This window comes from Mauremys mutica, chromosome 5 (genome assembly GCF_020497125.1).
Source record: "Mauremys mutica isolate MM-2020 ecotype Southern chromosome 5, ASM2049712v1, whole genome shotgun sequence".
In the NCBI taxonomy this organism is placed as follows: Eukaryota; Metazoa; Chordata; order Testudines; family Geoemydidae; genus Mauremys; species Mauremys mutica.
This window is the reverse complement of record NC_059076.1, coordinates 54,734,252-54,759,176: the sequence shown is the minus strand read 5'-3', so window position 1 is coordinate 54,759,176 and position 24,925 is coordinate 54,734,252. Positions and strand designations below refer to the sequence as shown.

Genomic DNA, 24,925 nt, shown 5'->3' with positions numbered 1-24,925 from the left:
CTGCAGACTAAATAAGCCCAGCTCCCTCAGCCTCTCCTCATAAGTCATGTGCCCCAGCCCCCTAATCATTTTTGTTGCCCTCCGTTGGACTCTTCAGTTTGTCCACATTCTTTCTGTAGTGGGGGGCCCAAAACTGGACACGATACTCCAGATGTGGCCTCACCAGTGCCGAATAGAAGGGAATAATCACTTCCCTTGATCTACTGGCAAACCTCCTACTAATGCAGCCCAATATGCCATTAGCCTTCTTGGCAACAAGGGCACACAGTTGACTCATATCCAACTTCTAATTCACTGTAATCCCTAGATCCTTTTCTGCAAAACTGCGACTTAGCCAGTCAGTCCCCAGCCTGTAGCAGTGCATGGGATTCTTCCATGCTAAGTGCAGGACTCTGCACTTGTCCTTGTTGAATGTCATCAGATTTCTTTTGGCCGAATCGTCCAATTTGTCTAGGTCACTCTGGACCCTATACCTATCCTCCAGCATATCTACCTCTCCCCCCATCTTAGTGTCATCTGCAAACTTGCTGAGGGTGCAATCCATCCCATCATCGAAATCATTAATAAAGATGTTGAACAAAACTGGCCCCAGGACTGAACCATGGGGCACTCCGCTGGAAACCGGCTGCCAACTAGACATCAAGCCATCGATCACTACCTGATGAGCCCAATGATCTAGCCAGCTTTCTATCCATTTTATAATCTATTCATCCAATCCATACTGCTTTAACTTGCTGGCAAGAATACTGTGGGAGACCATATCAAAAGCTTTGCTAAAGTCAAGGTGTATCACGTCCACCGCTTTCCCCATATCCACAGAGCCAGTTATCTCATCATAGAAGGCAATCAAGTTGGTCAGACATGACTTGCCCTTGGTGAATCCATGTTGACTATTCCTGATCACCTTCCTCTCTTCCAAGTGCTTCAAAATGGATTCCTGAGGACCTGCTCCATGATTTTTCTGGGGACTGAGGTGAGGCTGACTGGTTTGTAGTTCCCCGGTTTCTCTTTCTTCCTTTTTTTTAAAGATGGGCACTATATTTGCCTTTTTTCAATTGTCCAGGACCTCCCTCGATCACCACAAGTTTTCAAAGATAATAGCCAATGGCTCTGCAATCATATCAGCCAACTCCCTCAACACTCTTGGATGCATTACATCCGGTCCCATGGACTTGTGCATGTCCAGCTTTTCTAAATAGTCCTTAACTTTTTCTTACACCAGGGAGGTTTGCTAATCTCCTCTCCACACTGTGCTGTCCAGTGCAGCAGTCTAGAAGCTGACCTTGTCTGTGAAGACCAAGGCAAAAAAAGCATCGAGTACTTCAGCTTTTTCCACATCATCTGTCACTGTGTTGCCTTCCCCATTCAGTAAGGGTCCCACACTTTCCCTGACCACCTTCTTGTTGCTAACATACCTGTAGAAACCCTTCTTGTTACCCTTCACATCCTTGCTAGATGCAACTCCAGTTGTACTTTGGCCTTCCTGATTACACCCCTGCATGCTCGAGCAATATTTTTATACTTCTCCCTAGCCATCTGTCCAAGTTTCTACTTCTTGTAAGCTTCCTTTTTGTGTTTAAGCTCACCAAAGATTTCTCTGTTAAGCCAATCTGGTCGCCTGCCATATTTGCTATTCTTTATGCACATCGGGATGGTTTGTTTCTGCACCTTCAATAAGGCTTCTTTAAAATACAGTCAGCTCTCCTGGACTACTTTCCCCCTCATATTAGCCTCTGAGGGGATCCTGCCCATCAGTTCCCTGAGGGAGTCAAAGTCTGCTTTTCTGAAGTCCAGTGTCCATATTCTGCTGCTCTCCTTTTTGTCAGGATCCTGAATTCAACCATCTCATGTATATCTTGTTTTAATGTATTAAGGGACAGATTTTGCTGGTTTTACTTATGTTCAGTAGTTACTTTGTGGGTAGCCCCATCAAGGAAAGACAGTATTTTTGCAGAGTAAGGTGAGTAAGCATGGATGAATCTGGCTCAAAATAATTATTGATTTACATTTTTGGCCCCAGGATAGAACTGAGGTAAACAAGGAGGAATATACTTTAATTCTCATAATCTATTTTAATTAAAAGCAAACAGGAAAAAATTCCCTTTGTTAAATATATGGTTACGTTATGCTATACAAAGCACACGGGATCTTTTATAGGATAAGTCAAATACGCAGCATTTATTGAAAATGCAATAGTTAGCATATGCTTTTTAGTTACACACACACGTACACACACACATACAGACACACAGAGTCCTGCCAGTTGATGTTTATAGTTACCAGTCTGTTGTAGCTCGAGTCAATCTAATGGCCAGTTAGATTGAGCACGAGTGTGGAACTGGGCTCTTGTCGGTCATGATCTGATGCTCCGAGGTTTTGCAGGACTGAACCCAGAGTTCCATGGCAAAACACCCCAGCTTTCTAGTTGTAAATTCCCATTTGAGTCCATGCATTTTGCAATGTCATCCTGTAATCATTAGTCCTTTAGTGGCGTTATCATTTGATGCTTATTGTCGGGCTTCCCATCCTTATCTCCATGTGGTAAACCCAGGACAAACAGCTACAAAGGCAGGGTAGTAATTAGTCCCAGGGGGTTAAAAGGCCTCTCCCAATCCACTGAGGAGAGATAACCAGTGGGAAATAAGGTACAGCTGGAACAGGGATTACTAGGGAACTAATTAGGTTCAGCTGGCTCCAACTGCTTGTGACCTTTTTAAACCCTCCCCTGAATGGAAGTGGGGTGTGTGTGTGAGAGAAGCAGGGAAACTGCCAGTAGGATGGGTGCAGCAAGACCCTGAACCCTCCCAGGAAGGAAGGCTGCACTCCCTCCCCAGGAGGGAAGGAAAACAAGCACAAGGGGCTGACTGGGGAAAGGAATATCAGACCCTATGCTACCGGTAAGGATTTGCCTTGTCCAAGCCTGTATCTCCAAGGCTAAAAAGGACTGGGCCTGCTGAGGAGAGGAAGGTACTTTGCCACACTTCTATTTGTTGTCTCGCCTTCGGGGGTGCCTGCCTCACCTCTGAGGTCGTCAGTGCTGCTAACATGTTTAGCATTGGCTACAATGGATATTTTCTGATTGTCTCCTGGTCTTTCCAAGTCTCTCTCACTTTTTCTTGACCATCTGGACATTTTTGATGGCTTTCACACCTTACCTTTTCCTGATGCATGCATTCCTCATTCACACAAACAGAAACCTTCAAAGATATACAGACAGCAGTACTGTATATTCAGCAGAATACATTGTAAATCAAGCCTTGCTAAATCTTATAACTAAAACAATTCACATTGGGGTTCAGGCCATCAAGATTCCTCTAATCTCCCTACCATAGATACAATACAAGATCCTGTCTCTTACTTACTAAACCTTAAAACAAAGAAATGTATATTTAACTAGAGTGCCTAATTTGTAATACATATAGGGCCTGGTCTACACTAAGGGCGGGGGTCGAACTAGGGTACGCAAGTTCAGCTACGCGAATAGTGTAGCTGAACTCGAAGTACCCTAGTTCGAACTACTTACCCGTCCAGACGCCGCGGGATCGAAGTCCGCGGCTCCAAGGTCGACTCCGCCACCGCCGTTTGCAGTGGTGGAGTTCCGGAGTCGACCGGAGTGCACGGGGAGTTCGAACTATCGCGTCTAGATTAGACGCGATAGTTCGAACTCCGAGAAGTCGAACTCACCGCATCGACCCACGCGGTAAGTGTAGACATACCTTAGGAAACCATAGTAGACATTATAACTTATCCTAAAACAAAAGGGTGACCATAATCAGTCAGAAGGATTGTTCTGGTCTGTCATTCCTTTCTACTATTAAAAAAGGGTGGCTGACAGGATGAACTTAAATCGTCCATTAATTCTCATGGGACATTATAAAATCCTGCTCCTACAGGTAATTGCATGCACAAATACTGTTTTATACAGGCAATTAAACAATTTGCAAGAGGAATTGTGTTTCATGTGGACCTCAGTCTCTACTATATGAAAATGTAGCCCAAAAGGCTAGTAAAAACTGAGTGCTTGGAAGGGTATATTAATAACTTTAGCTAGGCCACAAAGTAGTGATATATAACCACTTTGCACTTGTTGACTAGCATCTTACGCTATTGCAGTGGGAGTAAAGTACTATTCAGCATGAGCTACGGTATCAGAATCTGGCTCAAAGTATCTTGCTCAGAACTTTGCTCCAAGTTCTCTCTCTCCTTGTCACTAATGACACTATTGTAGGCTGGAAACAGGTTGGTGCTTTTAGCTTCTTCCTTATAATTTATTCATGCCCTATAGGTATTCCACATTGTGCAATGTCGATATACTGTGCAGCTGGAGTTTAAAAAGTACTGCAATGCACAGACAGGGTTTATTTTGAGAACTGTTTGAAAGCCTTTTTTCCCCTTTACACACTGCTCACAGGCACTAAAACACTTTGCCTTATACAAAGGACAAGGCATGAATGATAAGGGTTTGGGTTTTTTTGGAGGTGGGAGGGATGGCAATGAGTTGAGTCAGATATTTGAATTCTCTGCCAGCCTGTAACTCCCCTTTTGTACAAGGGCATTACAAACATACACAGTGAATTACCGAACAAAACACATTCAGTTGTGTGGGGGGCACCCTAGAGAATCCACAGATTCAGAAAATAGAGCTGGTATTTTGAAAGCCGAAAGAAATCTTCCTGATTATATGAAATCTCTCTCTCCCACCCACCCCTTCTCTCTCTCATTTACCTGTGAAATGGACTCTGGCTTAAAATACTTCCCTTAATGATCATTTTTGTTTTATTGGTACTTTGAAAACTCCTTGTTTGGACATTACTCACCCTTGAGGCTGTAAAATAGGTTTTAATAATATTATCTTTATACCTTTTAGACCTAGTTACCTCCCTTTCCCAACCAAAACACTGAGCTCCTCAAAATTTACATTTAAAATAAAAGGAATCACTTTTTGCCTTTCCTTTTCCAGCTACTGACTGTTAATCCTAATCTTTATTTGCCATTTACAGAAACAGAACTAACTTTTGCCAGTGCTTCTTCCAAGCTACCTCTCTCTCTTTGCCACTAGCTCAAACTGATTGCTTTAGAGCAGAACAGACCAGAGCACTATGAGGTATATCACACAGTAGCCTTGCTCTGTTAGTCACATGTGGCTAATTTAATCCAATAAAATAACAGCGAAGAAGCAGGGCAAAATTTGGTGTTGTGACCCAGGTTATTGGTGGAATTTAATACCTGCCCTAAGAGGCAGTAGTAAAATGAAGAATAAGGATGTTTTATTGGCTATGTCTGGAGTTTTATCCTGCATAGAGCAGGAGCAGAGTATTGTGTATATAAGTGGTGGGTGAAAAGTGAGAAGCAGGACAAAGAATGTAGAGAAACACAGTCTTACGTTACTGAGAGGACTGCTGCCTGGCCACCAAATTATTTCTGTCTAGTAGTTGGAATGAGATTTAAGAGATGAGCACGTAGCTAAATGCCTTATTAGGCATAAACCAACATTCTTACCTTACTCCCCCTTCCCTTTTTTACTCTGTGCACTTGCAAGTTAGGGAACAATTACTCAAGAAGTTTGAGACTTACTACTGCTCAGTGTATAGGACTATGCCTGCTGCATAGCCTTATGTATGCAGATAGAAAGCTTTGTTGGCTCTTACACTGGAGTGCAATGGCCTCATTGATCATGCAGTGGTCAGTGTCATGGCTTGCAGGATTAATGACCTTGGTCGCTGGCTATATACATGACATTAACTACAACTTCCAGTATTGGCTAAAATCTAAGATGGATTCTTTTGAAGTTGCTTCTATTCTGGTTGCTCCAAAGGTCTGGTCAAGGTCACTGATATAACGTTTACAAGACATTCTGTCAAATGCAAGCTTAAGGCTAGGGCCTAAAACTGAGATTTGTGTGGCTTGAGGGGGATTTTTGGCCACATTTTTTTCAGTATGTGAGCTTGGGAAAAAGCCCTAAGTGCGATGTCATTCCACATTGGCATTGTGTAGGGTTTTGTCTGGTGTCCTGTTCTCTTTGATAACTAGCAAGCCAACTTTTCTTCCAAAATGGAAGGAAGACGGAAGGATAAGTAGGTGTGATTTCATCCCTTGGTATAATTGCAAAGGTAGCTCTGTAAAGAAACTGATAATGGACAGGTCTGTTTATTGAATTAAAAACATCTACATGACTGTTGGAAAATTAATCTAGGATGAAAATGCATTAAAGTTTTGTAATTTTCCTCTTATTTTCTAGGTTTTACCTCAATTTTGTAACTGAAGAAGTGGAAAATCCTGAGAAGTAGGTACCTTATTTTCCCCCTTTCATTTTTAAAATGATCATAACACTAAAATGCTGTAGAAAAAGTAGTGATCTCTGGAAACTCTGCATGCTGGTCAGATTGCTTTTTCCAGCAGATCTGGTATCTATTTGAACTGCTGTTGCTTGAAGATTTGTTCTTTCTGGCCTTTGGTGACCTTATTGTGCATTCTACTTTTATATGCAGAGAAAGCAGAAGAGTAAGTAGATCTCCAGAGTTCTGAATCTCACCTTCAGGATACGAATAACTCCCAATGGTTTCATTCAGTGCAAGTTACTTGTGTCCTGCTGGGGAGAATCAGGCCCAAGAATGTATATTATGTGGCAATTTTTCTGTTTTTTTAAATAGTGATCTAAACAGCTAATTCTACAGTTCAGCAAAAGAATAACTTGATTTAGTCACACAGGGCACATCTACGGAGCAAGTGGCAACCCACTGCCATGAGTCTGAAAGCTCACGTCTACAGATTTGGGCTTGTGGGACTCATGTTATGACAACTACAAATAGCTGTGTAGACATTTGGGCTTGGGTTGGAGCTCAGGCTCTGAAGACTAGGGAGGGAGGTGGGCTTCAGCCTCCAGCTTGAGCCACAATTTCTACACAGCTGTTTTTAGCGCTGTAGTCTGAGCTCCACAGCCTGAGTTTGTAGACCCAGGATCTGAGACTTGTAGGGTTATCTCTGTAAATGTTATCCACGGAGTAACACAACGAGCAACATGAGCGTGTGTCAGTCTTTCACAACCAATATGAGCTTGTAGCTCTGGTCACCAGTAAAAAAAGTTATGGATTTCCTTTTGATTCTTATTGATTGTCTGCTCCTAATAATTACAAATGAATATTCTCCTAAAAGAAAAAATGGCTAGATTTTGAAAACAAGTAATTTGGCTTCTGAGCCTGGGTAACGCTACGTAAAGATGGTAAAATGGACTCTTGTGGGCTGTAGGCGCATGTGTATCTGTATATACATATGCATCAGTACAGTATAATCTTGTGAGAAAAAAGGAGAGACATCTACATTTCTTTTGGTGGGGGAAAAGAACCTTTTTCTAGCAGTTTTTTTTGTTTTGTTTATTTGTTATTAGTCTTATTGCTTATGTTCAAGTATCTGGAATGCTGTAGTAAGTCCTGGGGAGACGGATTAGTGGGCAGAGTGCAGGTGAGGTAGTCAAGGGTTTGTATTAGATAGTATTCCTCTCCCGGATCTGTAAGTTATATGGCTATTATCAATATATATAAGGTGTTATTTTACAAATGTGCATGTGGACGCACACACAAATCCCACCAGACTTTCCATATAGTTAAATCTCTTTGACAACTTGCACACTGAAGAATATATTGTAATTAAGCAATGTTACTAATTATTTTTGTTATGGATAATTTTGTGACTGTCCTGCTTCTGATTAGGTCAGCACAAGTTTTTTCCCATTGGGTTAAATGAGTGAGAGATCAGGTACTATACATTTCTCAGCATATTGCCTCTCTGCTGGTTAGAACATAAGGGACACTATTCTTTCTTTAAAAGTACAAATAAAAATAATATTACATCCCACAGAATATACATATAGTGGGCTAGATCCTTATCTGCCTCTGAGATCTACTCAGTACCACTTGGGAAGAGGAGAACGTAAAGGTGGCTTTAAGGTAGGATGACCAGATGTTCTGATTTTATAGAGACAGTCCCGATTTTGGGTCTTTTTCTTATATAGGTTCCTATTACTTCCCACCCCCTGTCCTGATTTTTCACATTTGCTGTCTGGTCACCCTACTTTAAGACTGCCCCAGGTACACCCCCTTTCTCATGGGAACATCCAGTCAAGGATTCCCCTTAGGTATGGAGAATCTTTAGAGAGCTGGTTAAACTGGTATTGTAGCTGCTTTGCACAGCTGGAGCAGACCAAAGAATTGTGGAGATATGTATTGTTTCAGAACTCTGATAGTCCAGCTGATTTGATGTGTCCATTAAAAGATAGTTTCAGAAAAAGGGGCTTTACATGTGTTGGGTTGCTTCCTCCATGCTACAAAGCTGCTGAAGCGTCAGTTTATCACTCTTCCTATTCAGAGTTTGCATGCCGTGCTGTTTGCATGGGAGATAAAGGAAGGTGCCCTGTGTTTACTGTGCATCTGAGGGCACATTCTCCACATGAATGTAGAAGTATATAGGAAAAAGACGATTTTTTTTTATTCGGTTGCTGCATGAAGGATTGTAAAGATGCTGTTTGCTGTTAACCATGCTGAAAGGAATTCTGCATCTGAAATTTCTCCAGAGCTAGAGTAGAAAGATACCATTGCCTGGCTATTGTGGCCAAAAAAAAAAAAGGCTTTTGAAGATAGCTTTGACTAATATTAATAGGGGCTGACTCAACTGCCACTGAAATAATGGAAGTGTTTCCATTAACTTCAATGACCATTGAGTCTCAGGCCCCTGAACAGCAGGTGGTGACAGACATTTATCAGGCCATGTTGTTATTTATAAATTCTTCGAGCTGTGATGCTGACATTGCTTAGAATGCTTTCCATCAGTGTTACGTTAAAGATTACACATAGTACAGCAGTGTTGGAGTGGTATTACACGGTGGGATTTAAACAAAAACTAGGGGTGTTGCCTTAAGCAGGTTAACATTTGTAACTCCTCCAGGTGTGTAATTTGTAATATATTTGTAAATGGCAGTAGATACAAATTACTTCAGGAGCAAGGGAGTTTGCAGTGATTCCTTCTGTGTTGTGATGTGCCAAGGTAAATGTTTGCTTTAGAATCAGTCACAGTTGTACATTTCTAGGTGTGGCACAGCATATAAAACAACTGGCAGCTGGTAGTTGGGTGAATGATCAGCTGATACTCAGTGATACTCAGTGTCAACCAGCCTTCTGCCAACCTGCAACAAAATGTGCCTAAACTGTTATGTGGAGAATATAACTAATTACATCACTAGGAATAGGGAGATGTTAGAGCACCTACAGTCCTTGCAACAAAGCTGTCAAATGCCCACATTTGGTGCATAGTGCCCTTTTCACTGGCTCATCCTCTGAATCCCTCTCCACATCTGCATTATGAAGTGAGTGGAAGGGACCAATACTTCAGAGTCCATGCTAAAGAACACAGGGAGATGCAGACAGCTGCTTGATTGTTTTCTAGATTGTAAACTCTTCAGGGCATAGATTACCTTGTCTTCTGTGTCATGTATAGCATCGGAAACATTATTGGGGTGTATCAAATATATTAGAAAATTGTATGTAATAATTAAAAAATACTCCAAAAAGTGCCACCCCACAACTCTACCAGCTGGGAACGGTGTGTGTAGGAGACAGTCTGCAATTGATTGTGTTTGGTTAGGCCACTGCACCCACACAAACCCGCTTAAAGTCAGGAGGAATTTGTGCCTGGGCACAGCCGTCTGCACTCAGGCAACAAATTGCAGGATCAGGACCTTAAACAGGTTAAATCTTCTGAGCCTGAGGCACTCAGATGCCAAGTTGGTGTAAAAACCTAGATAGACAGAAGTGATAGAGAATACACAGATACTGAATGGCGGGGGGAGGAGGGAAGATACTTGAAGCTATAGAAGACACAGTGGAAGAGAAAAGAAACCGAAAGAAAGCGAATGATAAAACTGAAAATACTATTGGCCTTGGGATGGAGGAGGATTGAGTCCCACTTCAGACATGATATATACCCGCTAATTTTGCTTTGAAAAGTGCATTAATATGTCACAATTTAAAGATTTAAGGGTAGGTGTGTTTTTTATTTCCTACTGAAACTCTATTAATTACCTTTTTCTCAAGCCTGGAGTTTCAAACTTTAATTGTTGTAAGCACAAGTGTAAAGAGCAAAGCCCCTAATGTACTGATGGGACCTGAAGAAACACGGAGTTTAATGATAGCTTCATGCAGACTCTGAGGTCACAGTGTTCAGCTCATTAACTATGCATTTTTTTTAATAACTTGAAATTTTGTTAACCAAGAATATTTGAAATTGCAATGAAATCCATTCTTTTTCTGCAGTGTAAAATTAACTTCCATGTATATGTACTGGGTCAATAAGGATTATTATTCAAGATAAAAATATTTGAATAACCCTAAAAGTAAAACTTCGTTAAAAATTACATCATGCAACCATGCCATCTGCAGCGGTGATCTCTTCATTTTTCATACATGATAATAAGGATCAGGCCTTGTCAGGACTGAAAAACCAGTTAATGAGCAAACACCAGTACTCTGAAAGCAAGCACGCTTGTTACTTTAAAAATGACAGAGGAAGCAGTATCACGAAGTAAATTTAGAGGACTGGAAATTGCGCACATTGAACCTTCAGACTCATCTCATATATAGTCTTTAGGTTTATTCTGTGCTTTGTGCTAACTTGTACCTCCTCATAGCCTTTGGCCAAGACCTTAACTACAGATCCATCCCTTCATTACCTCTCTTCAGCATGGAACAGATTTCAGGATCAGGACCCTAGTTTGTAAAGAATGTTTAGGAGCCCTTGGGATGAAAGATGTTATAGAAATTATCAGTATATATTTGCATTAGAGTTGTGCCTTGAGGGCCCAATCAAGATCAGATCCCCACTGTATCAGGTACTGCACAAACAGAGAGTAGGAGATTGTCCCTGTTCAGAATTGTTGATAGTTTAAAGCCCCAATCCTGCTGAACCTGCACTGATCACAGTACAAGATTAGAGTATAAATAGTAAAGACAGAAGAAAGTATTATTCTCATTTTATAGATGAGAAGCTGACTCAGAGTCATTAACGACTTGCTCAGGGTCAAACCGGAAGTCTGTGGTGGAGCTGAAAATTAAATCCAGATCTCCTGAGTCACAATCTAGTTTTAACAACAAAACCATCCTTTCTCTCTGGAAATATAAGTGGTTGTTGTTACTATTGTTATAATTATTATATTTTAAAAAAACAAATCTACTGTAATATTAGCAGCATCAAATGATGAAGAAAAGAAGACATCTGTTTAGTGTCCTGATGTCTAACAATATGTGATACCTGAAGTTGGTAAAATATCTGGAAGCATATATATTAGGAAACATCTATACTCTTAGCCATTGTGATTAATTATATTTGGCATAATTCTTTTTTAAAGGTTCATTTTCTTGCAAATATTCTGCTTCTGTTTGTAATATAACATTGGTTCAACATAGGCAATCTATCATTGTTTAAAAAGTTACACAGTGCAAGGAATGTATTATTGAGATGTATAGTGTTTGTAAGTCTGCTCTCAGATTGATAAATCATGTCTTGTGCTGTGGAAAAGCCAAGAAATGAATTGCTTTGCTATGACCTTGGGGTCTGAGATTAGTCAGTTTGTCTATTAGACTTTTCCAGTGTTCTTTTCACTTCATTTATTCCTTCTTTTCTAAGGAGCCAAGAAGCAGTAGACTTATAGCAAGTTACCAAGGCTTGATATCATCAGTCATTTTGGAAAAGCAGGGTACCAAAATGCTTTGTATAATCTTGGTTTTGTATTGGGTTTAAATAATTTGAGTGTCATGTTTAATTAATATATTGTCTGTCCAATTTATATTAATTAACACTTGAATGTCACACCTAGCATCAATGAAAACTGAAAGGGGAAACCCTGTCCTGGAAATTTTTCAAAAATGTCTGAGTATGATATGGACACAGATGAATGAAATGAGAGAGGCCTCAAAAAATGTGTGTGTGAAATTACAACATGTGGGTGATTTGTGGCCTTTTAATCTTTGACGTGTCAAATGTGATGCACCAAAATGTCAATGTAAGTCAGTAACTTTAACTTTAATCATGCTGTCACCAACAATTCAACACTCTTGGTGGTTTGTCGTCAGCGGGGTTCAAACTCAGAAGTTCTGGATCTAAAAGTATGAGTCTCTACTACTTGAGCTAGAATATTCTGCTCTGTTACTGCAAAGCTGTAGCAGATCCATTAACCTCTCTCTCTGACGTAACTGCAAGTGAGAGAGAGAGAAACAACACCACTGTGTAAGTCTGGGTTACATTGAGCACCCACAATTCCCACTGACTTCAATGTGAGTTGTTCATGCGCAGCATCTATGAAAATGAGGTACCTAAAATGGAGTTTTTCAATTTAAAAATGTTGGCGTTAAGCTCTTTATTCCTCAGTTTACAGATCTGTGAAATGGGGATAATATCTTACTTTATGTAGGTTTTAAAAGGTTTAGAGCCTGATTTGAAGCCCATTGGCTCAATCTCTTAAAGCATTAATGTTTGTAACGTGCTTTGATGAAAAATGAATAGTAGTACAAAGCATTATATTTATAAACTAGCTGCTACTTCTAGGTTTGAAAAGTCTGGATTTTGAAACATTGTGTTCAAATACTTTATCCAGTTTATTTACAAGGAGAAGGCTCCTCCTTTATGCACTTTAAGGCCCTGATCCTACAAAGAATTCTGTTCAGTGATGTAAGTTGCGTGACTCAGTCCATATAGCCACATGTGAGAATCTTTTCAGGATTGGGTCATAGGACAGTGGGGCTGGCTGATATGGATGCAATTTTCTTTTCCAGTAAAATGCAGCAGAATTATTCTCAAACCGCAGTTAGGCAGCTCTATTTTCCCGCCCCCGCCTTTGGAAGCTTGTACCCAGATTAATATATCCTGCCTAAAGGGACACAGTTACTGTACCTTGGGATCAAAATCCTTCTTGCAGTAGTCTGCTTCAGATATGCATAGAAGATATATTTGACTCCAAGTCAATTTGTTCATGTACGGCCAAAGTGCCAAATAAGTGGTGTAGAAATTATAGGATTATATTGTAATATTTTATCATGAGGTAATCAAAGGTGACATATATTAATCTTTCAAATGATTTACAAAGCCCATTTGCTGGTGTGAATTTATAAGGTGTCCAGCTACCCTCAAGTAAAAATTGAAGAGCAATTTTGTATTTTCCTTCATTTTTCCTCAGTATTCTTTTTTGTGTCTTGTGATATTTTTGTTTTTGAATCTTAATTCTTTATCTCAGAATCATTGCATATATTTTTAAAAATCAAGTATTTCTAAATCATGTCTTTCTCAAAATTATATTATTTCTAAAATTTCACATAGAGCCCTAGAATAAATCCTGCAAGGTGATCAGGACCTTAAACTCCCATCAACTTCTGCAGAACTTTGAGACGCTGCTCTTGATTCAATGCCCATTGAAGTACCTGGAAAGTCTCCAATTTACTTCAGTGAGCTTTGGATCAGATCCATAGTCTGCCGCATCACTAATTTCGTATAGCTTCATTAAAGGGGCACTTCTGTGCTGAAAATGATACATAATAATCATATACTAATGCACCAAGAGCTCTGAACCGAGAGAGAGATTAAATTGTTGTTCAGGTACTTCCTGCCTTTCTGACTCCAGATGATATCCAGAGGTAGGACCTCTACCTCATTTGCTCCTACCAGAGATAGAAGGTGAAGTGGTGGTCTGCTGTTGTCTTTAAGATTACAATGCTATCTAATCCATGAACAGTCTGGAAAGTTGAAGTAATGGTTTCACAGTCAAATCTTCATGTACCTGTAACTCATTAACTAGTAAGAGAATCTGCTGATCATGGTGAACAAAGCAGATTAATTTAACAGGTGGAATTTCCTGCCTAGAAAGTAAATGTTGGTTTTGCTCCTGATGAAGCCTCTGAAAATGCATACAACTAAATGACAATTCAGTCATGGACTAAGTGTGTATCATGATTGCATGAGGCGGGAGAGTTGGTTTGCCAGTCTGAGAATCTGTCTTGCTAAAATAGCTGGGGACTGTATGTGATGGCCAGTGGAGTCCTGTTGGTTTCTTTCTTGGGTTTGTCTTGCAGTAGGAGGCTTCTGGGTACACATCTGGCTCTGTTGATCTGTTTCCTTATTTCCTCGTGCAGGTATTGTAGTTTTGAGAATGCTTGGTGGAGATTTTGTAGGTGTTGGTCTCTCTGAGGGGTTAGAGCAGATGCGGTTGTACCTCAGTGCTTGGCTGTAGACAATGGATCGTGTGGTGTGTCCGGGATGGAAGCTGGAGGCATGAAGGTAGGCATAGTGGTCGGTAGGTTTTCGGTATAGGGTGATGTTAATGTGACCATCGCTTATTTGCACCGTGGTGTCTAGGAAGTGGACCTCCCGTGTAGATTGGTCCAGGCTGAGGTTGATGGTGGGGTGGAAGCTGTTGAAATCGTGGTGGAATTTTTCCAGAGTCTCCTTCCCATGGCTTGCCAACTACAAAACCAGTTTCTCCTCCCTTGGTTTTCACACCTCAGCTGCTAGAAGAGGGCCACATCCTCCCTGACTGAACTAACCTCGTTATCTCTAGCCTGCTTCTTGCTTGCATATATATACCTGCCCCTGGAGATTTCCACTACATGCATCCGACGAAGTGGGTATTCACCCACGAAAGCTCATGCTCCAAAACATCTGTTAGCCTATAAGGTGCCACAGGACTCTTTGCTGCTTTTACAGATCCAGACTAACACGGCTACTTCTCTGATATTTGTTCTTGTTTAGGATTAAGAAAGCAGCTCATCAGAAAGGGACTTGAATTGAACCATACTTTGAGGCTTTATTTTATCTGTCCTGGCTGAGCTATCTGCCCCCTGGCTTGAATATATATCGGTGGAATATTTCTCAGGTTCCATGCTCATCTAGGCAGATGAATAATTTTCTGATGAGAGTATCTGTTCCATTCTGTTGAGTCAATTGTCAACTGTTAAAAATGCCTTTCACACATGTGTAGCAGGGGGGATTAAGATGACCAGGCAGCCCAACTCTGAATATGGTTTTTTTTTTTTGTTTTTTTTTTTGCATTTCAGACCTTTATTTTAAGAAAATCCATGTATTACAAAGAGTATACAAGAGTACACTGGTCTTACATGCATGCAAACATCTATCTTCCTGCAACAAGTCTCCTGTGACAAGGAGCTTTAAAGGGGGTGGGAGGGGTCTGAATTAGATTTCACAGAAACTCAGTTCTCTGAGAGAGGGGGATTCAGTATGGGCAATCAGTGACTTTGTCTTATTTTTCTAAAAGGCAACCAAAAGGCCATGTTAATCTATAGGATCATTTGAACCAAGAGTACAGTGGAACATGATTAATGTGCCAAACTGGACTAGGAGAACAGGGAGTGGGAACTTTTTCCCTAGCACCCAAGAACCTATTCCAGCAGGTGGGGCTACCTCAAATGTCATTAATTTTTAGAATGAACTTGTAAGGAGAATCCACAGCTTCCTGGAGGAGAGCAGAATCTTCCATGGCCTCTAGGAGGTGGATACTGAATCCCCCTCTCTCAGAGAACTGAGTTTCTGTGAAATCTAATTCAGCCCCCCCCCCCCTTTAAAGCTCCTGTCACAGGAGACTTGCTGCAGGAAGATAGATGTTTGCATGCATGTAAGACCAGTGTGCTCTTGTATACTCTTTGTAATACATGGATTTTCTTAAAATAAAGGTCTGAAATGCAAACAAACAAAGAGACAAAAAAACAACCATATTCAGAGTTAGGCTGCCTAGTCATCTTCATCCCCCTGCTATGCATATTTGCCCATTGCAGCTGACTAGGGCTCTCAGAATACTTTGTGGCCTGGCATAATGTGAGCTACGATACCTATTACCTACAACATGATAAATTAAGGATGCAAACTCAGCCCTCTAATTCTGGATTCCTTTGCTTTTATCTGTTTAATGCAAATCCTTGATATTAACCCTATATGGGACAAATCCTGCCTTCTGCTCTGTGGCTGTAGCAGAGCCCACTGCACTGAGCTGTTGCCAGTTTGGGAGAGGTCAAAGGCAGAATTTGGGGAGCACCATTTGTGTCATGCAGCTCAGCTCCTGTGGGCCCAGAACATGTGTACAAAAAAGATTCTCCGGTTTGGAAAGCAATTCCTCTACCTCAGCTATTATGACATATACACGATAGTGATATGAGTCCATCTGAAGGCTATGTGCAAGGAGAGAGCAGGGACAATGAATCACTATTTGAATGCCCCTGTTGTTTCTCCCCCCGAGTAGAGTGCAGGCAGCATAAAGGCTACTGCAGCCTCAGGGCCACAGTACAGGTTGCAGCTCAGTGGAGGATGATTCTTCTTCCTTACTCCCATGAAAAACTCCAGCTGCTGGGTCTGTGCACTGCTTTCCAGGATTTGTCCTTTTGTGTGTATATTTAAATACTGCACATTTAGAAACTGATCGGCTCAATAATTATTAGTTCAAACTGTAACATCTGTGATGGTTAATGGCTTCTGCATGGCTTTTCTTTTTTCCTCCGTTTTTTCTCAGTTTTCCAAGTCATTTTTACAGCTGGTTGGGAAACATGCCTGTGCAGAGAGTCATTTCCCATACCATGGGAAATAGAAATTATCTCTAGTTGCATCTTAAGGCATTTGTAATCTCTGCCACTGGAGGCTGTTTTCCAAAAACCTATCTGACTTCTGAATTGGTTTTCTGAAAAGACAACCCACTAATACTTTAAAATCAGATGACTTTCTGGCCTTCTGTCTACTATATCCACTCCATTGTCTCTCTATTTTAATGTAAAAATTACAGAAGTGTGATGCTTTGTTTAGTAGATTGGCTGCCAGTAAGAGCTATGTGTGACAAAGACTTAGCTGATATGCCAATCAATGCATGTGTGTATCAGTCAGGATCGAGGCTGATCTAATCTGTGGTTTCTGTAAATGTTGCAGAGATATGGTTTAACATTGATTAGAACAACAGGGATGCCTCATAAAATTACAGTGAAATAGGCTAAATATGCCAATTCACTATCAAATAGAAATGATAAGGTTGCTTCTACAATTATAATAGGGCAAAATGTCACAACCTTTGTGTGAGAAATCCATCCACACACAATAGTTCCATTGAAACATTAGTAAAGACTGTAGGATTGGATCCTTGGGCTCTGAAGACCTAACAAACAAAATCTTAGCTGACTTATTTGATACAACTATTATTTTATAGTTAAAACTATTATTCCTGTAGAATAAGAGTTAGCATCAGGACCTACTGTGTGTGGACACATAAGGAGGAACAAAGGGAGTATGAGGGGATATCAAAAATAAATGTGATAGGCTCAGGGTTGCTTTTATCAATGTTGCTGTCATGTATTTACATCTGTAGATATGTGTATCCTAATAAAAAGAGAAGTTCCAGAATGGTTATTACTTTTTCACTCTCTACTAACTGACTGATGTAGGAGCCGATCATAAGTCATGTCAGCTTGTTAGACTTATGAGTTTGCACATTTTAGGAAAGCAATGCAGATGTTTTAAAAGGGTATAAGCACAGAAAGGCTGTTGGTTGTCTAACAAAAAAGAGGGGTAGGACAAATGTAACTGGAAAAAAAGAACAGAAGAAAGGGACTAATGAATTGCTAGGGAGAAGGCCATGATATTGTACTGGCATAGGCCACGGTATGTGTTTCTATTTCTGTGGGGTACAGTAACCAGACCCAGCCACTTCCCTTTTGCTTCCTCATGACCAAGGGTCACATTGTAGGCAGCCTGCATCAGTTTCCCCTCTTGGAATGCCCAGGCTTTTTTCTTGGCCAAAAATAGCCCATATTGAGGACTAGGTTTATTAATATAACATAAATTGCACATAAAACTCAGAATACCAAAGTCCATGCATGGTCCTCACATGGTCTGAGCATTGGCCTGCTAAACCCAGGGTTGTGAGTTCAATCCTTGAGGGGGCCATTTAGGGAACTGGGGTAAAAAAATCTGTCTGGGGATTGGTCCTGCTTTGAGCAGGGGGTTGGACTAGATGACCTTCTGAGGTCCCTTCCAACCCTAATCTTCTATGATTCTATAACATAAGGTTTCTCTTCCTCTTCTTTTCAGGCTTTCCTGCCTGGGACCTTTGCAATTTCTCCCCTGCTTGGTCAAGGTCTGTCCCAGGCCCCTCTGCCTGAGACAACTCCCCTGGTCTCAGGGTTGTCCCTGTCAGAGCCTTTCCTCAGTCTGCCACAACTCCCCTCTCCTTCAATGCAACCTCCTGCTGCTCTTTATAGGATAATCACCTTACTGTCTCTCTCCCAGATGTGGCTCATTCTGTAATCAGGGTTAATAAGCCTCAGACTTCAAGGGGTAAGCCACTTTGTTACAGGTACTCTTGTCTACATTAGTGACTCCCAGTCTATAGGCTGTCAGCCACTGATGACCCATGGAGTATTTGGTGGTGCTTTACACAGAGATGGCTGGTCACATGATGTTGGCTGTCCTTGTTTCCAGATGCTTCTATAGGAGTCTAGGGTTTTCATTGCAAAGCAGAATGTGGATGCCTGTAAAAGTGTCTGGATTAAGGAGAAGGAATTGTCCTACATAGTTGCTGCTACATAAGAGGAGGAGGAGCAGAGGAAATGAGCTGCCAGCTATAATTGGTGAGGAATATACGGGGAAGAAAGGAATGAGGCTGCCAGATATTATGATTACAGAAGCAAGGAGAGAAAAGGATCAGATGGTTGGGCAACATGTCTGGTGGCAGAAGGGAAACAAGAAGTGAGGAAACATGTGCAGGGGAAGAAGAGGTGAAGTGGACCAGGCAGCAGAGAAGCTTGTAGAGGGGAGCAGGAGGAGACAAAAGATGGAATGGGTGGGAAGAGCAGAGAGCATGATTAGCTCTTTTTCAAGGAGGCTGCAACAGTTATTGCACTAGAAGCTTCTAAAAAGTCTTCTTCAATATTACTTTTCCACAAAGGCAATTACTGTAATTGCCACAAGGATGTTAAGAGATTGTGAATGAGTTGGAAAGTGATCTGTATAATCACAGTGGGAGAGGAGGCAGGCTGTGAGAACAATCTCTTTGTTAAGATGTGGTTAAGATGGGAACCAATTCTTGATATCTATCTCTGTTTAGATATCATCTTCATCTGGTGAGGGTAAAGGGCATAAGCTGAGATAGATATGGGAATGATTGACCTTCCTGGGAGCCACATAAATCCTGAAGCAGATTCTGAAAGCAATTTAAACCATGTAAAGATTTCAAAATTATAAGTGCAAGTAACTCTAATCCGGTCAGGGCAGTTCAGTTAGGGATAAATTTGCAGAACAATGCATGGAAGTTTAGAAATGTAATTTCCATTAGGTGAGAGAGGCATGTCCCTACTGGTTGGCTGGTGATACAAGTTGTCAAACAGGAGCATGCACGGTGATGAGGTACCAGACTACTGTTTCTGGTCAGGATAATGTTGGAGAACCAGGAATCAATTGCTATTTTCTAAGACGAGCTCTCCTGCCCACTAGAAAGGGGGAAGTGCATTGTCCCTTGCACACCATTCTGATTTCAATATGACAGTTCCATTGGGGCTTTATAATGTTTGAAGACAATCATGGCATAATTCCAGCATGTGCCATGCTACTGGTAGAAGGTAAGGCCAACAGGTCCACATGAGTCAGGTGCCCATCCATGAAGTTCTGAGAGGTCAGACCTAGGATCCACTGTGTTGGGAGACTTTTCCCCCCCTGCCAAATCCATAAATCCCTAAGCTCCTTCCTTTTGAGGGGACACTATTATTAAAAACTCAATAAAAGGAAACTCAGTTTTCCCATCCCTCCATCTCCACAACTTCTGGGTTTCTCCAAAGATTAATAATAATAGGAGATATACCAATCTCCTAGAACTGGAAGGGACCTTGAAAGGTCATTGAGTTCAGCCCCCTACCTTCACTAGCAGGACCAATTTTTGCCCTAGATCCATAGGTGGTCCCCTCAAGGATTGAACTCACAACCTTGGGTTTAGCAGGCCAATGCTCAAACCACTGAGCTATCTCTCCCCCCAAATGGATGCACCAAAATCACTCAAATGGGGACCAAAATCACTCCAGGTTTGGAAGTAAAGGGACCACTTGAGGGGGGAAAAGTTTACACTGAGGTTTGTGGTTATAGAATTTTGCAGTTTATGCTGGTTTAGTGGCTCAGAGATGTTGCTTGTATTTATTGTTGCAATTGTCAGTGGCTAACAGTTCTGGCTTATCTCTGTATTTCATGTTTTGTTTGCACTGTGTTGTAGTGCATCACTATGCATCCAGTTACTTTGTGTCAAGCCCTAGTGCTTCATCTACTGATGTGCCAATCTGCTGAGTATGCGGTGTGTTTGCTTTTCTTTTGTTTATTTATGTGAAGCATAGTTACAATAAATCCACCTTGCTAAGAGAAGTAAAAAGCTTTTACCCATAATCCACCTGGGTATGTCAAGATTTCAATCTCGGTTTATTTTACTTCACATGTAACAGTGAAACTTTCTAAGTTTTCGTATACCTGCATCTCTCCCCATTCATGCCTCTTTGACATCTGAAGTCCCTTGACAAGTTGATGTTGTTTGTATATTTTAAATTTTATCTTGCACTGAGGGATATACAATCCGCAAGCTTTACTGTTACCAGTCGAGCAAGAAGATAGTATCCTTTTTTATAGGAACTCGGAGTTTCTTACTGGGATTTACACAGAAAAACTAGAAATCTCTTGCAGGACAGGTGGAAAGTTAGAGCTCCAGAACTGTGAGATTTTTTTTTATGAGAACCACGGCCATTGTGAACTCTCATGTAAATACAGGGAGCTAAATTCTTTCATCAGATATGCTGAGTGGATCTTAGATGAACTGCTTGTATCTTGGATGCTGTGGCAATCCTCTGGAGCCTTCTGTATACTTTATAGTGTTTTATACCCTGCTCCATTCATGTCCTGTGTATCTGTCATAGAGCATGTGGTTTGACCAAAAGGCTCTATCAATTTGGTACTTTTTCAAAGCACTGAATTCACTTAAACTAAAACGGGTTCAAAAATGTGTAATATATGCAGTCAAATCAGTGGGAGTTTTGCCTGAGTAAGGACTGCAAAATGTATCCCCTTTTGGAACCACACAACATGGTTTTCTGTGGAGTGGAGCAGCTACAACAAATATGATATTAATATTAAAGAACTCCAGATGTGTACATCTGATTGCCAGGTGTGTCTGATCACATTCTGAACTAAGAACCAGGCAAGTTATTTGTAATAAAATGCAAATATTTATGAACTGTTTTATAGAATATATATTTGCATAACTTCCATTCAAAGGGCACGCTTCAATGTCCACTGAAGAAAATGGGAGTATTTTCCAGTGACTTCAGTGGCATTAGATCAGACCCTCAGTTTGCAACAGCCCCATCTGAAGAAGGTAGTTTTTCTTTCTCTCACATTAATGTTTGTGTTTCTATTCTTAGCAGACCTGTGTAGGGGCTTTGATTTGCAGTGATTCACAGAAGTATGTGGAGTTGGTTCATGCTTTGGCTTTAAATAAAATTAATATCTCAATGTGAAACCCAACATGATCTATCCATGATGCTGGGTAGATCTAGTGCACGCTTTCCACACAGAGCACTAGGGAACCTTGCTTGGAGAAGCACTTTGGTGCTGTTTTGACCAGGATCCATTGAAAACATCCCTATCTCCTGGCTAACGGTTGCTTCTGATGGTAGTATGTTGATAGCTAGGTTGGGGAAGGTTGGTGTGTTAATTGAATCTGTGTTTTAGTGCATCACAGTGTGTTGTGGAGGAATTCTTTCCTACTGGTTGCATGTGAGGGAGAGCCTCCCTACACATATAGATGAAAAGAAGCACATATTCTACCTGGGTCAGCAGTAAAGCTAGCTGAATAACTTGATCAAATAATTTCACTTTTTTTCCAAATGAAATATACAACAGATGCCTTCATTATTCACTCTACTTTTATCAATAGTGAAGTTATTTTTAAGTTACACTGTAGTCATATAAAAAAATGTAATTTGAATTAGTAGATACTGCTTTCTGATATACATATGCATTGTGTACTGACTTTTTTAAGCTCTTATTTCACAGTTTGACTGATACATTGGTAGTTTGGACTTCAGTATTTTGGAATCTTAAAGAAAGGTACAATGATAGAGGCACTTTAAACAAAGGGCTTTTGTTAACTAACATTACATAAGATTTTTATCACTGAAAGTCATTACCTTACATTACAGCCTCTGTCCACGAACTGTGAATTAAGCGGATTAATATCAAATCTTAACAACTCCAGAAGAGCTGTAGAGTGAACAATCTGCATTTACAAAAGTACCTAAATAAATATAGGATTTGCAAGTTTTGCTGCTGTGATCTATTGTATCGATTCTCATTAACTTATGGGACTTTTGGGTTAAGTACTACTATTACTTGCATCTTTATCATGTCATTATTTTTTGAGTGCACTGCAATAGTATCTAACTCATCTCTTAGAAGTATTAAAAGTAGTCTGATTACTCTATCTTGAAAAGGACATAGAAAAAAAAGGCAACGGTGGGGTGGGAATTAGAGGGTGTTCAGATGTAGGCAATGAGAATAATTAGGGCATGTAAAACTCTTATATGAATAGAGCTTGAACTGTTGACTGGGATTTCCTTATCTTAGAGATGAGGCAAATGGGAGGAGAGACAATAAAAGGATATAAAATAAGGAATGGTATACAGAAAGGAGACAAGGTGATTTTATTTACCCTGTGTCAAGATACGAGAACAAAGAGCTACTGTGTAAAATTGAATAGTGACAGATTCAAAAGTGATAGAAAGCAAATAGTTTTGCAACACACAAATAGCCCATGGATCTCATTGCTACATGATATCACTGAGGTCAATCTATCAGCACAATTCTAAAAAGGATTAGATATTCATATGGATATGAAGAATATCCAGAGTCATCACAGTAAATATATATATTTTTTTATATTTTGGAAGGGATATAAACCTTCATGCTTCAAGGGCTTAAGCCAATGTCTATCTACTGAGAACTAGAAGGAATTTTTCTCTAAGAGCAGTTATCCTGTAACTGCCTACAACAGGGTTTCTTAAAACATCCTCTGAAGCTCCTGTATTGGCCACTGTTGGAGACGAGATACTGGACTGAATGGCCCTTGGTCTGTGGGAACACTCTTCCTCACCAAGGCCCCAGTTCTGCAGTCTGCTCTGCACTTACTCCAATTACTTGAATTGCTTGCAGGATCAAAGCCCAAGTTTATTCTTTTCCATCTACTTATCATTTTCCTCATTCCTTCCAATAGGTCGAAACGTGCAACTCTTGCTTCCTGTAGTCTATTTGAGTAAGAGCTGTTTTGTTATGGAGCACTAGAATGTGTGCTATGTTGGTGTACTCCTTTGTATGTTGGCTTCACAAATATTTGCACATTTTTGAGAGGCTTGGTTTTTGTTTTTGGTGTTCATCTCTGCTAGTTCTGAGGCAGAATAGCACTCATATTGTAGATTTTAAAGAGGAGTTACTCTTTTTTTTTTTTCGTTTAAGTTTTGGTGTGAAAGAGCTGTGGATCGTTTTGTTTTGCCATTGACATGGATTAACCAGTAGACAATCCCCAAAAGATTGTAACTCTTGTTTAGAAGTACTGTAGGTCACATTTGGCTCTTATTGAAAGTATGGCCAAGACTTACAAAAGTGACTAGTGATTTGGCGTGTCTACCTCTTTCTCCTGTCATTAAAATGTGGACATATTCTACTTTCTATTACACCCCTGCAACTCCAGTTGAAAAGTGGAGCTGTACAGGTTTAAAGAGCAAAATTTAGCCTGTTATAGTTAACTGATGTTAACTATACACAAAGAAGTCAAAGCAAGGAAATTCAAAGATGAATCTTAGGTCCCATTTCAGGGATCTCCAGTCAGTGTGCAGCACATCATACCATATGTGCGTGAGCATATTTCAGACCACACTTGGAATTTTCTGTCTTTGGTGTGCTGTCTGAGAACTCAATCATTTCTTACAGTACCTATTTCAAGATGCTGCATGAAGCATGCAGTGCACATAGTAAGTTTGCTGCAATATATCTAGCAAGATCTCATTTCCTTGCTCTCTTGGGGGAGAGTTATTTACATGCTAGATAAGCCCATTTGTCACAGTACAATATTGTTAAGATGTCTTCCTTTAATTTTCTTTAAAACCCCTCTTATTTTTTAAAAGTGCTAACTAATTAATTTCCCTCAAGGCACTTGCGTTACCATTTTTCTCATTTTAAATTCCTATAATAGAACAGCCTATGTTGGTAAATGATATTCCAGTTTCCATGGCGCTCTTTGTTACAAGTAGCTGCTCTTTTCATCGCTGAATAGTGCAATTTCAATTCATGCTGAAATATCAGTGGTAACATACAGCAGCAAATTGTTCCTTTATGATCCTTGTCATTGTTGAAACTCTCCTGTTAAGAATTAAATGTCAAAGAATTTAATGAATATGAAAAGTCGGATTCCTTTATTCTTTTTACCTTGTGAACCTAAGATATCATCCTTTGTTGTTACCAAACTAGGTTATTAAAATGCTAACAACGATGATTCCTGAAAAGCTCAGATGCAAGAAGCAGAGGGCATCATTCTTCCCCACCTCCGCAGTAGCATCTGAGCAAAGTGTTTTGTATTCACACTGCTTGTTACGAGGCTCTGAACTTCAGCAGTTCATTTTCAGAATGGTAGCAGCCTAGCCAGTCTTGAGGTGTTAGTGTGCCATTTGCTATTACATAAATCAGAAACATATGTCCTCAATATAGATAATAGATATACATGCAAATCAGTGCTGTGAGTTCCAGCTCTACCCCAAATCCATTCACAGTCAAGATATCCTAATCCTTACTATGACTGAGACAGATGATTTGACAGCTAATATTT

At 40.3% G+C, this 24,925-nt stretch overlaps 1 protein-coding gene across 1 annotated transcript in view; it reads left to right on the top strand.

Annotated features, from left to right (window-relative positions):
* The window catches only part of SLC7A11 (solute carrier family 7 member 11), a 77,766-nt gene that overhangs the window by 29,985 nt on the left and 22,856 nt on the right, over nucleotides 1–24,925 (top strand). Inside the window, exon 6 of the mRNA XM_045018980.1 lies at nucleotides 6,239–6,283. Coding sequence (XP_044874915.1) covers nucleotides 6,239–6,283 — 45 coding nt within the window. The remainder of the gene's footprint in view (nucleotides 1–6,238; nucleotides 6,284–24,925) is intronic.